The sequence below is a fragment of the Tiliqua scincoides genome, chromosome 1, assembly GCF_035046505.1.
Source record: "Tiliqua scincoides isolate rTilSci1 chromosome 1, rTilSci1.hap2, whole genome shotgun sequence".
Taxonomy (NCBI): Eukaryota; Metazoa; Chordata; class Lepidosauria; order Squamata; family Scincidae; genus Tiliqua; species Tiliqua scincoides.
In genome coordinates, this window is record NC_089821.1 from 145369639 (window position 1) to 145384928 (window position 15290).

The 15290-nt window shown below is 43.4% G+C and overlaps 1 protein-coding gene across 1 annotated transcript in view; it reads right to left on the reverse strand.

Moving 5' to 3' along the window:
- Window positions 1–320: 320 nt before the first annotated feature.
- Window positions 321–15290, reverse strand: part of SPTLC3 (serine palmitoyltransferase long chain base subunit 3) — a 110793-nt gene continuing 95823 nt past the window's right edge. The window contains exons 10-12 of the mRNA XM_066622452.1: window positions 6555–6690; window positions 2696–2825; window positions 321–434 (exon numbers count right to left, since the gene is read on the reverse strand). Coding sequence (XP_066478549.1) covers window positions 321–434; window positions 2696–2825; window positions 6555–6690 — 380 coding nt within the window. The remainder of the gene's footprint in view (window positions 435–2695; window positions 2826–6554; window positions 6691–15290) is intronic.

Genomic DNA, 15290 nt, shown 5'->3' on the forward strand with positions numbered 1-15290 from the left:
AAAATTATTATAATCATAATTAAGAACTATCCAACGCCTGCTCACAAAAAACGCATATAACAATGGCTGCACGGTTGCAACTGATTCTCCCGTTTCTGAACTGAACCACATGTTTCTTGGTGGGGATAAATCTGTAGCAATATCCCAGTCTCTTGAACACAAAAGCTGATCTGGTAAGTTCTGATCCAGTAAGATACATATAGTACGTCTCTTGGTTCAATTAACTGAGAAGCAAAAACTGTTCTTAGAAAACAAGAAATGCATCCAATTTTTTAGCTTCTTTTTCTACCCCAGTAATGGTTTCTTCATGGGAGGGAAGCTTAATCTTCAAGTTCAAAGCTCATTTCATCATATAGTTCAGGACGAGATGACCTGGAGTTCTGGGAATATTTCAGCTGCAAAAAATCACCCAGTTCATCTAAAGCATTCAGGACCTGTAATACAAATTGCATGATGTAAGACATCTTGACTAGGAAATAAAGTTCCTCTCACTTTTGCTTAACATCAAGAGCACAACTTGCAAAGTGTACGTGTTCACTGTGAAAAAGGAATCATGACAACTGGTGAATAAAAGAGCAGTCCATAGGGCTATTCTATATTCCTGAAAGTGTTAGATGATGACAGACTGTGGTCCTCTTATTAGCCAGGAGCCATTAGTCAGTCACTCAGGCCTGTATTTTACAGCCCCCCCATGACAAAAATGAACTTTAGCGTCTCTCTTCACGCAAGCAGGAATTTTCCATTTCTGAATTTGTCTAGTTAAATATCAATCATACATTTCTACTTGGCACATCTCAGAAGGAGAAAGGAGACAACAGCTAGTGATCAAGCATGCAATTTCCCATTTTGGCTTCTGACAAAAGGAGCAATTAGGCATGCCATCCCAAAACTCTGATGCTTCCTTTCAGAACAGAATATGCACCTCCTCTCCAACACACATGAGTTTAGTATTAGCCTATAAATGAGTAGGTGCAATTATTGTTATTTGCATCAGAATCTAGAGAGCTACTTTTGGAGTGCTGAAACAGTTCCAGAATGTCTCTGGTGACTGTCAAATTCTTTAGTGCACTCACTTAAAATGACCTTCCAGTGCATTACATTTCTTTATATGCATTATATTAGCAGTGTGCTTTCACATCTTACTAAATTCAGTGGTGTACTCTTCCTTGTCAAGAAGATTTGGAAGCATAACCAGTTCACATTTTGATTTATAAGCTACACAATTACAGCTTTTCCTTTGGAACAATTTATTCTGTGTTCTCTCAGAACAATACGATCAAAGTGTAAACTAATGATTTATGGACATTGCAGTCCCAATGGTTTTAGAGAGTAGCAACTATTCATGAACACTTCATGGGGGGGCAGGGACCATATATTTTTCTTCTTAAGCTCTTTGAGAGCTTGGTGGGATAAGAGAGAAAGGAAGTAAATAAATATTTATTTGAGAATTCCTTTCAAGCAACAGTTTAACCTTTTGATTATGACTAAAACGGGCTGTTTAAAATAAGTATGCAAAGTCTTATGGCTCTCTCGCACGCACATACAAACTACCACCATAACCATAAGCTCTGCTCAGACATAAAAACAGAGAATTAAAAAAGTTTAGAAGTGTGTGTGTGTGTGTGTGTGTGTGTGTGTGTGAGTGAGAGAGAGAGAGAGAGAGAGAGAGAGAGAGTGTGTGCGCCTGCTGGAAATAGAGCTAGCACAGAACATCCAAGCCCTATAAATGTCACCAACCATTTCCAATATAGCTTTGTCAGAAACCCACCCTCAACAGTGCAAAATCTTGTAAATTCTGAATGCACATTTTTGATCCAACACATGATCTCTCTCTCAACATATATAATTGCCTAAACCCACACAGAGGTTGATCTTATTGGGCACTAGTTGAGTCCATAAGCTCTCTTGGATTCACCTGGCTAACCCCTGAAGCCCCCCCCCCCCCCGCATCCATCTTTAGTTGACAGCAGTCAAGCAAAGCACTCAGTGGAGCACAATGCTCCTTCGTTGCCTCCTTCCTGGTTGATCTCCAGGATAGGCAACCCAATTGCTGGGACATGGGGGAAGGAAGGACTAGGGCAAATCTCAAACTGGGTCCTGCGCCTTGCCTCCTTCCTCCACTCACCAGCCAAGTAGATTGCTCACCCTGGATAGCAAGTGGATTGTTGGGGGGGGGGGGAGGAAAGAGAAAGAGGAGTTGACCTTATGAGATCAGGCAGTTCTTCCCCTGAAGTTTGATTCACCGACCCACAATGCCACCACTGGATGAGAGTACTGTGCTGTACACAGAAGGAAGCTGCAGAGAAGATGGAGAAGGAAAAGGGAAAATGCTTTTTCCCCCTCTCCCTCCTTCACCCCCTCAACTGAGCAAGGAAAGCTTTGGTGATCTGGTATGTGCACACACATGGGGAACAAATGCTGCACGTATATATTATACACTTGAAATTTTACTAACATTTTGCCCAATGAGTTCTGGATATCTCAAAAGCTTACAAGTCAGAAATACATCATTTTATCTATTATTCATTTCATTAGCAGTAGTATCTTTTGCTAGTTCTAATACCGACATAAGTATTTACTTTTTAAAATCAAAGCATCCACAATTGAGAAGCGAAGATCAAGGAGAGCAGACTAAGTTTGAGGCAACCCTTACAACAGGTGCCGTTCATTTAGCAAGGGCCTCTGCTGTGCTTACCTTGTCTAACATCTCCCGTGTATGATAAGCTGAGACACAAAATCGAGCCCTGGATTCTGTGATTGGGGTAGCTGGGAAGCCAACAACAACCACCCCAATATTCCTTGCTAACATGAGCCTTGAAAAAGCCCTGGTAAAGAAATGAGAAGTTATTTTCTCTGAACTGCAAGATGCTTAAAAGAGAAGCGTGATTACACACAGTCATTTATAAACAGAAAAACAGTGGTATAAAATGCTGCTGGTGTAACAACTAAAAAGGATTACAATTTTCTTTAAGTGCATGGCATGCATGCACACACACAAAATGACTAAGCCATGAAGTTGGCATCCATCAAGATGCAGGTCTACATGAAGACCAGCTTCAGACATCAAAGGGCTCACTCACTCCAAAGTGGAGACTCTGTGCGCTAGCAAAGGCTTCCCCACCGTGAATGGCACTTACTGTTACCCAGGGGAGCCTCTGAAAAGCTGTTCTGTGTGCCCTCAGTCTTCGCACTGGCCAGCTGTGTCTGGCTGGAAATATGGGTGCAAAGCCTGCTGGGGTGTTGGAAACTGGAAGTGGCTGGCCGACACATAGACTGGAGGCATAAGGAGGGGCTTTGCATAGGCAACCCTGTGGAATGGTAAGCACCATTCACGTGGGGGAGGGAGGGTTTAGGCATGGCCAAGGGCTGGAGTCTGGAGAGCACTGATCTAGGACATTACAAGCATGACACTCAAATCTGACACATTACAAGCACATTACACATTACAAGCATCACTCAAATCTGACACCAAGCATATGCACTACAGGGAGTTACAGCTAATGCTAGCTCTTTCTGACTTAGGTACAATCGTACACACTCTTACCCATATCCTATTGACTCTTCAAGTGAATAGGACTTACTTCAGAGTAGAAACTCATAGGATTGCATTGCAAAGTATCCAATACACACACTTTTTTTTTCTCTAACCAATTTAGTGTTATGTGAATAAGTAGCAAGGAGCCTCAGTCTTGTGTACTCCCTGCTCTCCTTGTGTGCCACAATTCACTCCCTCCAATCCTGGTTTGCCAGTTGGAAAGACAGGGCAAATTATAGTTTGTACCTGCCATCATGATCCTGGTTTGCAAGTGCAAACTATAGCTTGCTGGTTTGGACAAGACTAGGATGGGCAGAGTGGTGGAGGAATTGTAGCATTCAAAGGGAGGTGGGAGTTCTCAATTTATCACTATGTAAAAAAAAAACCAGGGAGGATCCTTGGACTTGTCTTTGTATTTGAATTGCATCAGTGTATAAATATGTTTGAAGGAGAAATAACATAGGTTATGAGGTTTGAGGAAGAGAAAGGACAACAGGCATTTCTCTGTGGGAATTAGGTAACCATAGCTTTGCAGATTTTTGTGGAAGGGTCTAGAAGAGAGGACGGTGGCATGGTGCAATAGGGACAGTTTGTAATATTGGCAATAGGCAGGAGCAAATAATTCAGAGACAGAACTGGAAAAAAAAGAACCAATAGAAGAAAGAAAAGGAAGGAACATATGAGAGGTAACAAGTGGAGAGTTATAGTCAGGGGTCAATTAGGAACAGGAATTTCATGAGGAAAGCCACTGTACACATGAGGTAGAGAAGAAGGCATTTGGTTTAGTTAGGGCCCAACCCTGTGGTACGCACCACGCCTCCGTGGTGCGGACCACAGTCGGAAACATGCTGTAAGGCACGTTTGTGGGGCTTACCCCTGGGCTCCCGCCGGAGGTGGCTCAGCTCCAGCCGGTGCTGAGCCACCGCCCAGCGGGCACCCACGTTCCACGGCTCGGAGGTGCCTGTGACCACCAGGTTGTGGAACGGGGAATGGGGGCGTGGTTGGGGGTGTGGGGGAGGTATTCCAGGGAGGGGGAGGCGTGGTCGGGGGCGTTCCGGGGGGTGGGGAAGAGGCGGATCCACAGAGCCGAGCTCCATAGGATCCTAGGTGCTCGTGGAGGCCTGTGTGCCCTACATGAGTGCCTTCACTTTAGCGGCAACCAAACACTCGCCGATAAAGTGTGTAGCCCCATTGCGGGGCTGCTTCCCTTACCCGGGGGAAGGGGACGAACATCCCCTTCTCCCAAGGAGCCTCCTGCGGTAGCACGGGCGGCTCTGGATCCAGCGGGAGCCTGCCAGGGAGCCACCGGGTCCTGCAGCTCCGGGCAGCTCAGGTTTGGGCTGTTAAGTATACAGAAGATTAGTAAAGTGATGGAGTAATGGCCAGCAAGTAGCTGCTACAGAATTACCGACTGACTACCAGGGCATGGGAAGCTTTTAATAATAGATTCAGAGGAAAAAGTGTGAACTTTATCCTAGCCTTCTAACACAGCTGTAGTGAAAAGAGATTGCATACTGTGTGGACACATTAACATCATTTGCAAGAGTAGATGACATTGTCTGAAATTTCCACCTGCTTAAACTGATTAAAATCTCTAGTTTTTAGCATCTCAGGCTATCAGTGCCTTGAACAGGACAGAAACTATGTTAAGGGAAATTGTAGCTGGTATGTATGTATGTAGGAAATATTTCTCCCTGCAACACAAACCAGAGAATTACCCTTGAATGAGCTCTTAAACCAAATGCCAAGAATATTTTTCAAACTCATGTTGGTTTAAGAATCAATCTGACGATTCTATATGGGGTAGTTGCAGGGAAAATCTTTTAAGGAAAAAAAATTGTAAAGCATTCACAGATGCTCATCCTCAACATAAATATATTCTGAGAAATTAGCCTAGCCTTTAAGAAGTCTCAAGATTACTTGCACACTTTAATTGTTAATTCAGCCCTTACCTCAACTACCCCAGAAAGGGTGTGAATCTTTTACATCCCAGTCTCTCTCATACAGAATGGCTCAACTTAGTCAAGAATGACTTTGAAGAATGAAAGTTGGCTGATCTTGTGACTACACATTATTTAGATCCGATTCCTTGGCCTTTTAAACATTTTTTACACATTTTGTAGTTTTTACAGGTCTGATTCCTCTGTAACTTGCTCTTTTGTACTCTTTTTATTCTGTCTTTTAATCTGACTACTGTTTTTTAAGGTCGCTGTTAATGTGTTTTTAATGTTTTTATCTGCTATTTGTTTTATGTTTTTAAATGTGTTTTTATATGTTGTTAGCTGCCCTGGGTCCCTTTAGGGAGAAGGGCGGGATATAAAGAAAGTTTATTATTATCATCATCATCATCATCATCAGAGGACTTCAAATCTTTCCAGACTCAGGACCCACTTTTAATTGTTTAACTGTACATGAGATGGACATGTACAGGAATGTACGTTTTTTTCTTTATAGGGTGAGCAGACACTAGAAGAGGAAATTTTGGTGGGAACATTTTGCTAGGAAGGATCATGCCTGTTGAATTTCCTGTGCAATGATTTAAAAGTGAACAAGGTCCATCCTCTCTTTCATTGGGTCACCTTTTCTGTCTATGTGTGCACTGACCTTCACTCTCCATTTCTCTTTAAAATTCAACCAACCTTAAAATAAAAAGAAAAATGGAAGTGGTACTACTGGATTTGGCTCCAGGTGCCTTTCTACCCCGTCCGCTTTTGAACTGCAATACTACAGACATTGAGGAAGGCTCAATAACCACCTATAAAAGGACAAATGAAAGGAGAAGATGCAGAGCTTGTATCCTGTATACATCTCCCCAAGATTAACTACCACTGAAACACAGAGAGACTCTACATCACAATAAATATATATATAGGTTACTCTGAACATCTATGTATGCTCTGCTGGTTGACCTCCTCCTCTTAACTTTATCCACAATAACAAGAAGTCCTAGTGAGCATGTTACTAAGTCAAAGTCTGAAAACTCTTGCCTAGCTGCTTGAGGCAACAGAAGTCAACTAACCCAATTTTGCCAGGTATGTAGAGAAGCACAGGAACTACAGGAGAATCCTCATTGCCATAAATAATGAAGCCGAGCTCATGCAGTCTTCGCCTGAAGTATCGTGTATTTTTTGCTAGCTGGTGGACTCTCTGAAGTCCTGAAATTATAACAATGAAATCAGTGAGTACAGAAGATTGCATATCACATGGTGAATCTTTTTTTTATTTATTTAGGTCTTTACACTCCAGATTAATTTGCAATTAAAATACTTATTGAGATCAGAAACCAATATAATCGGAAAATGTATGTAATCTCAAATGCAATTCCTTAAAATTATTTTTCTCAAAAATGCCAAGATCAAAGATCTGAATTAGTGGTGACAGTCCCAGAAACAGGTTAGGTACAAAATAGGATCTGTAACAGTGAAAGGAGCAAAGAAAAAGGCACTGAAATGTCCCCTCTGTCCATTGCTCTAGGCATTACATAAGAACATAAGAACAGCCCCACTGGATCAGGCCATAGGCCCATCTAGTCCAGCTTCCTGTATCTCACAGCGGCCCACCAAATGCCCCAGGGAGCACACCAGATAACAAGAGACCTCATCCTGGTGCTCTCCCCTACATCTGGCATTCTGACTTAACCCATTCCTAAAATCAGGAGGTTGCGCATACACATCATGGCTTGTACCCCATAATGGATTTTTCCTCCAGAAACTCGTCCAATCCCCTTTTAAAGGCGTCTAGGCTAGACGCCAGCACCACATCCTGTGGCAAGGAGTTCCACAGACCGACCACGCGCTGAGTAAAGAAATATTTTCTTTTGTCTGTCCTAACCCGCCCAACAATCAATTTTAGTGGATGTCCCCTGGTTCTGGTATTATGTGAGAGTGTAAAGAGCATCTCCCTATCCACTCTGTCCATCCCCTGCATAATTTTGTATGTCTCAATCATGTCCCCCCTCAAGCGTCTCTTTTCTAGGCTGAAGAGGCCCAAACGCCGTAGCCTTTCCTCATAAGGAAGGTGCCCCAGCCCCGTAATCATCTTAGTCGCTCTCTTTTGCACCTTTTCCATTTCCACTATGTCTTTTTTGAGATGCGGCGACCAGAACTGGACACAATACTCCAGGTGTGGCCTTACCATAGATTTGTACAACGGCATTATAATACTAACCGTTTTGTTCTCAATACCCTTCCTAATGATCCCAAGCATAGAATTGGCCTTCTTCACTGCTGCCGCACATTGGGTCGACACTTTCATCGACCTGTCCACCACCACCCCAAGATCTCTCTCCTGATCTGTCACAGACAGCTCAGAACCCATCAGCCTATATCTAAAGTTTTGATTTTTTGCCCCAATGTGCATGACTTTACACTTACTGACATTGAAGCGCATCTGCCATTTTGCTGCCCATTCTGCCAGTCTGGAGAGATCCTTCTGGAGCTCCTCACAATCACTTCTGGTCTTTACCACTCGGAAAAGTTTGGTGTCATCTGCAAACTTAGCCACTTCACTGCTCAACCCTGTCTCCAGGTCATTTATGAAGAGGTTGAAAAGCACCGGTCCCAGGACAGATCCTTGGGGCACACCGCTTTTCACCTCTCTCCATTGTGAAAATTGCCCATTGACACCCACTCTCTGCCTCCTGGCCTCCAACCAGTTCTCAATCCAGGAGAGGACCTGTCCTCTAATTCCCTGACTGTGGAGTTTTTTCAGTAGCCTTTGGTGAGGGACCGTGTCAAACGCCTTCTGAAAGTCCAGATATATAATGTCCACGGGTTCTCCCGCATCCACATGCCTGTTGACCTTTTCAAAGAATTCTATAAGGTTCGTGAGGCAAGACTTACCCTTACAGAAGCCATGCTGACTCTCCCTCAGCAAGGCCTGTTCGTCTATGTGTTTTGAGATCCTATCTTTGATGAGGCATTCCACCATCTTACCCGGTATAGATGTTAGGCTGACCGGCCTATAGTTTCCCGGGTCCCCCCTCTTTCCCTTTTTAAAAATAGGCGTGACATTTGCTATCCTCCAATCTTCTGGCACCGTGGCCGTTTTGAGGGACAAGTTGCATACCTTAGTCAAGAGATCTGCAACTTCATTCTTCAATTCCTTAATAACCCTTGGGTGGATGCCATCAGGGCCTGGTGACTTATTGATCTTTAATTTATCAATGAGGTCTGAAACATCTTCTCTTTTAACCTCTATCTGACTTAACTCCTCAGTTAGGAGGAGTTATTTTTTCCTCACTTCTGGTATCGCAGCCAGGAAGGAAGAAAAATGCTTGAAGCAACCAAATATAGGGAGGTAAAGAGGGGTGGAAAGCAGGGAAGACAAGACAACTCAATGCTTTTGTACATTGTTAAAGAGGGATCCTCTGCTTATATATGAGCAGGACTTATCCATGAATGATGGCTCCCATGTCCTTTGTTTGACCTCCAAGGGAGCTTTAGCTGGATTTCTTCTAATGCTAGTTAGTAAGAGGCTGTTGGCCCAATCCAACTGAAAGGCAGCACTGGCAGAATGTGTGCCCCGTTGGTGCTGGCTGCTGCGAAAGTGCCTTAAAGGTGGACAGAGCAGGGTGGGGGGAGGGCAGAATGGGAAGGAGATGAGGGCGGGAGGCACATGTGGGGGCGCATGTTGAATTCTGGGCCACTTCCCAGACCTGATCAGCCTGCATGGATTAAACATGAACTTGGTGCAGGTCTGGTGAATCCTGGGCCACTGCAGTTGCTGGGGCTTACCCTGGAGCAGGGGGACAAATGTTCCCTTACCCCAAGAAGACCTTTGCGGAGACCTGGAGATTATCCCAAGGAGACCTCCAAAAATCCATGTGGGATGCAGCATAGCCTGCGCTGCTGCATCGACATGCAGAGATTTAGTATGGATTGGGCTGTGACACAAAGCACATCCTCGCAAAAACTTGCTGGCAGTCTTTGTACATCACAAAGTAGCAGATCTTGCGGCGTCTCTGATCTTTTTAACAGCCTGACTGCAGCACCATATTTCTCGTTAAAAGAGGCCAACATCACCATTGTCATTACAGTGTTTCCCTCTTTCCAAAGAAGCTATCTACAGCACATCCTGCTCCACCCCGCTGAGAATTATTATTATTTTACAATGACTCTGGAGTCCTTTGTAATTAGCACTCATCTGAGGCACCACTTCAAGTAAGAATATTTTGCTTTTCCCTCGATTCAAAAAAAAAAATCAGTAATTATAATAATCCTGAAATTCTTCCCTTCCTCCCCATTTGGTTTGAGAAATGAGGCATTTCAGCTCTTCTGATTTCCGAAAGGACACCATGCTGGCATAAAAGTGGAATTTCCTGGACTGTAAATAGGGTTTGGTACTTATTTTTGTGCTTTATGCTGACAATGTCCCTGATCCACAGATCCACATATACAGCAGTTCATAAGGCTCTCTGTGCATGCAGCTGCTGAAGAGATGGTCATATGTCTGGGGCAGGGTCTTGAAAACAGCTTTGCTGCACAAACAGGTGATCCAGTGCTGTCAGAACTATCCACTGGCTAGGACAGGGGTGTCGAACATAAAGCCCAGGGGCCAGATGCGGCCCGTGGAAACTTTTTATCCAGCCCTTAGGCTCTCAGCTACTGAGCAGTGTTGAGGTGTCATTGATGAAAGGACAGCTCATATGACAACTGGGCTCTCCCATATCTTGAAATATGATCATGGTTTATGTATTTTCTGTCATTTGCAGCAAATGAGTTTCTAAGTGAGAAAAAGGCATTTTTGTTTTGCTATCACCTGTTTAATGACATCACTTTCTACCTAATGACATCACTTCTGGCCCTTAGCAGGCATCATGAATGCTATTCAGCCTGCTGTATGAAATGAGTTTGACACCCCAGGGCTAGGAGGTGGTGTGTACAGAGCGCATCCAGAAAAGGTTTCCTTGCATAGAAGCAACATGCCGCTCAGCTCTATTGATGAGGTAGACGGTCTCCTTGCAGGTTTTCCCTTCCTGACTTATCAATTAGAGAGTTTCCACACAGTTTTTAGAATTTTAAGTGTGCATTTGCTGAACACATTCTGCATGCCTCAATCAAGCTGTGCTCTTGTTGCACAGATCTGCACATGCTATTTTGTTCCCTGAAGAAGTGCAATACTGCTTTCAGGTACCACATTCATAGCATTAAAACTGTTCTGCAACCTCTGCTAATAGGACATATGATAGACTCCAAACACACCATTAAATAAGCAACTCTTTCCATACCCCCTCATGCTTGCATTTCATAAACTTCTGTATTAAAGGAAAAATTTTCTTTTAATTTTTCACCCCACTGTGAGAAGGTGAAGGACTCATAGCAATATGCTACTGTAAGAATGCAGAGGAGTGTGGAGGTCAGCTTCTGAGAACAATTAACAGTCTGACTGATTTGTAGCTACTCTTGTTGGAAGCTCAGAAGGCACAGCCAGCAAATAAAGAAATGATGTCCATGCCATGAAGTGATACATCTGGAAATGAAGGGTTCTATGAGTTTCTCATAGGACAATAACTGTATCCACTTTTTTGTAAAAAAAAGTGGGTTTGGGGATCGCATATGTGAACTGCCTTGAGTCTGTAAGATTCTCACTCATTGTGAGAGTCAGCAAATCATTGTGAGAGTCGGTGAAAAAGACATTACACAAATCCTGTATTTATTAAGCAAGCAAGCAAAGAAGCGACTAAACATCTTCAGGATCTGTGAGTCACCTCTGCTGTGCTAAGCTATTACTGTTGTATTCATTAAGGCATATTTAAAGAAATTAAACCATCTCTCTCTCCTAAACTGCCATTTCATTTCTTTTAATTTTTAAAAGATTATTTTGGTAACAAATAGTAAAGTGTAGGGCAGCCATTTTCAACCACTGTGCCATGCCACACTGGTGTGCTGCAAATGGTCCCCAGGTGTGCTGCAGGAATTTGGGAGAGGATCATTTATCAATAGGACCATTAGGGGATGTGAGCCCCCACTGTCAGCACAGTGTGCCTTGTCAATTGTCAAGAAGCTGATGGTGTGCCTTGACCATTTCATTGCCTTGCCAGTGTGCCGCAAGATGAAAAAGATTGAAAAACACTGGTGTAGAGGGAGGGAGGCAAGTCAAAGTTAACTGCATGACACATGGGGTGAGGTAGGGAGTGGGAAGAGAATGGTAAACAGTAATATAATTAACCAGGGATTAATTTTTCTCCTACATGCAAACAAGGTGCCCTACCAGTGAACTATAGTTGCTCCCCAAGCATCTCCTAATTGCTGCTGGGGAGCCAAGGATGAGAGAGAGTGGTTTGCCTGAGGCCCCCATGTGAGTTTATGGTAGAGATGATATTTGAACTAGGAAAATACCACATTGTACACCAGCTGTCAAGACCAGACAGGCAACACCAGGTCTTTATACTAGGGTGAAGATGTACACATTCTTTAATACTCATGGTAGAGAGAAGATCTGCCTTTGAAGTATGGGTGCCATGTAAGGAATCTAAGATCCTATGCGGTTATTCTTTAGGTGCATGTGTTGCCCAATAGCTCTTATGTCCTTTATTTTTAACTTATGCAGGGAATCTGCATGGGCACATGTGTATTTGGTGCTGGGTACCTTTCAGAAGAGCACAGCACAGACCATTAATGTGATACTAGCTCCATGACTGAGGCAGGGAAGATCTACAGGCTAAGAAGAAGGCCACACTTATAATGATCAATCTCATACACACACACACACACACACACACACACACACACACACGCACCCCCCCCCCCGATCTCTCTATCAGGCTGGCATAGATGGAGCCTGACCTGCTTCCAATGAATGACCGCACCTTGCCGTTGCAACAGATTTGATCCTGTTAACTAGAACCACCTGACTTAGGAAAAATGAATAGTTAACAAAAGAAGGATCTCCAATCCTTGCTGTCCTCACAATGGCAAATGTGATCAAGGAGGCATATACCTTTCGGTACAGTAGATACCTATTGGTACACTTTGGTGCACCCTCACCATAGATCCCAAAACTCCCCAGGGTTTTTCACTGTCTTGTGTGCTGTCAGATGGGCAACATGCTTATTTTGTTGTTTCCTCCTTTGTGTGAGTGTTGCACTTATGTGAGAGGATCCATTTCAACTTCTCTCTCTCACACATTAATAGCCCCCATGAAATCTGAAATTTGACCTCTGCTGAGGCTTGTGACAAAAAGTTTACAATATTGACATGCATCTCTTGCATGTGTTTTTAAAGTCAAACACCAAGATATTTCCAAAATATCAGCGTCATTGTGAATGGGTGTGAGAGTATTCCCCCCGCCACAAAATTATATAAATATATTTTAAAAGGGGGAGGAGGATCAAGTTATTTGAGAATTACATGCAGGAGTCACTGATATTTTTGTCGGAGGCAAGCACAGAACATAGAAGGGAAGAGGAACTGCTTCAAGAGGATGCCTGAAAGGGTGGAAACCATTCTTTCCCAAGAAACCACTAACGACTTTTCTTTCATTTCTGATGCTGTGTGTGGTCTTTGACCACAAAACACTTGCCTGACTGACCAACCCCCCCCCCCCACTCACCCCACATACATACATGTTTTGCTGAGCTATTTTAACACACAAGAGCAGAGATTATAGTGATAGGTAGTTTGGAAAAACCTCAGTGCCTGAATGCAATTACAGACTTGCAAGCTTGATGGGTTCCTCAAAATCACATCAAATCAAATGTGCGTTATGTTACACTGGGGCAGAAACAGAGAAGACTGTTTTGTTGAAACCATGTTTTAAAATGTGTGACTTAGGTAGAATACTTGGTTTTTAATTTCTTCGCTCTTCAAGGAATCTGCAGCATATGTAATTGAAGTAAATGACTGCAGATATTTTCAAATACCAAAGTTATTTTCATACTACCACAGTGCTACCCCAAACCATCTTCCATTTCTTGGATGGGCAACAAGAACTCATTCTATACATTGCTTTGCTGGAGAAGAGAAGGGAGGGAAGGGAAAAAGGGGAAGAGCAAAAAAAGAAAGAAGCAGTACCGAGTATGGTGGGAGGTTCTGTTAAAGAAGAAAAGTTCCTGTTCTCAACAGAATATAGTATGAGTACACAATAGAGTTGCTGTGGTATGAACGCAGTACCTCATGCAGGGGCTAGGTGGCGCTGTGTGTCTATTCTTTGAGACCACTACTAACAGCAGGAATTGCAAGTAGAGCTGCAGTATGAGAAACAGCAAAACAGAACAGCAAAAGCACAGCAACTGTCCAGAGTGGGTACCTCAAAATTACTGCCTATGTCAGTGGTTCTCAAACTGGCAAGTTGCAACCTACCAGTTCATGTAAAGCTTCCCCTGTCCCTTTAAGGGGTGGGGGGAAGTGTAGGGACACAATCCCCAGGATCGCATTGCTAAGAGGGGTGAGGGGGGTACTTTCACTTATGGTGGGCTTCAGCAAGCAGCAGGAGTTGCAGGGAGCCCCGCACAGCCCCCCACAGGGCTCCCTGAGGCTTAGAATGTTGACAAATAGCACGTGCAAACTACTTCTGGTGTCGCATCAAAACCAGAAGGTGGTTTGCGCATGCTGTTTGTAAACCACTGGCCTATGTATTCATTCGTCTTTAATGCATTATGCATCAATTCGTCTTAACCATTAATATAGCACTGTAGAAGTTTTACAGAAAAACATGTACAGGTCCAGCCTATTTATACACAGATTTTTTATACACAGATTTGACTCAACACGAATGGCCACTGCAAATGAGAAGGAATGTGCTGATCCCTGGAGAAGGGGGAAAATGCATCCCTTTAAAATCAGTTTAAAAAACTGAACAGTTCTTTAACAGTAGCCTCCTTAATGAGAGAGAGAGAGAGAGAGAGAGAGAGAGAGAGAGAGAGAGAGAGGGCAGCTGGCTGACAATCCATCAATCCTTCTCTCTCCTTTGGACCCCTGCCTTCCTCCCAGCAGGCAGAAAGAAAGGTGATCATTTTGCATTGGTGAAGGGAGGGGCTGAGTGAAGCACTGATGGATTGTCTTCTTAATGACTCTTATATCAGGAAGGTCAGCAAAGTTGTTTTTAAATCACCAGATCAAAGAAACTTTGTTTTTTAAATTAATTTGCTATAGTGCGTTTTTTTGTTATCCACATGAGTGCTTGGAAAGGAACCCATGTGAATAATTAGTCTCAACCTATATATTTTTCTTACTGCAGTCTTTACAATACCCCTGTAAGGTAAGCCATCTTAACCTCCTTAAATTGAGGTGGGGTGTAGAGAGGCCACAAACAGAATAGTTTGCCCGAGGCCACCAAGGTTTGGAAAACTTGTATATGTATCCTATCACTTCAGATTGCAGGTGGGGACTCACAAGATGGAATATGCCTCCCAAACGCCCCCACCCCCGTTCATAGAAAACGAGAGGTATTCTACACAGAGGGAACTTTGCACTGAACAGTGTTTCATCCGGTGAGCCCTCATCTGCAATCTGAAACAGAAGGACCCAGACACAAGTTTGATATTCCAGTCAAAAAACAAAGGCGTTAGAGGTTGATCCAAGATGAACTCTGGCTGAATTGAGGGTGTTTTCTTTTTTCCCCTCCAAGAAGAAAAACCTTGCCCTGACCCAGCTGGGTCTTAACTGCAAAAGGAAACTAACATTTCTATCAGTCAAGTATTTTTTAACTTTATAAAAAATTGTACTTGAATTCTGTCATCGTGTGTACACACACAGTGCGCGCGCGCACACACACGCACACTTGAATAAGTTTGTTATTCATATGTAGCAGCAGG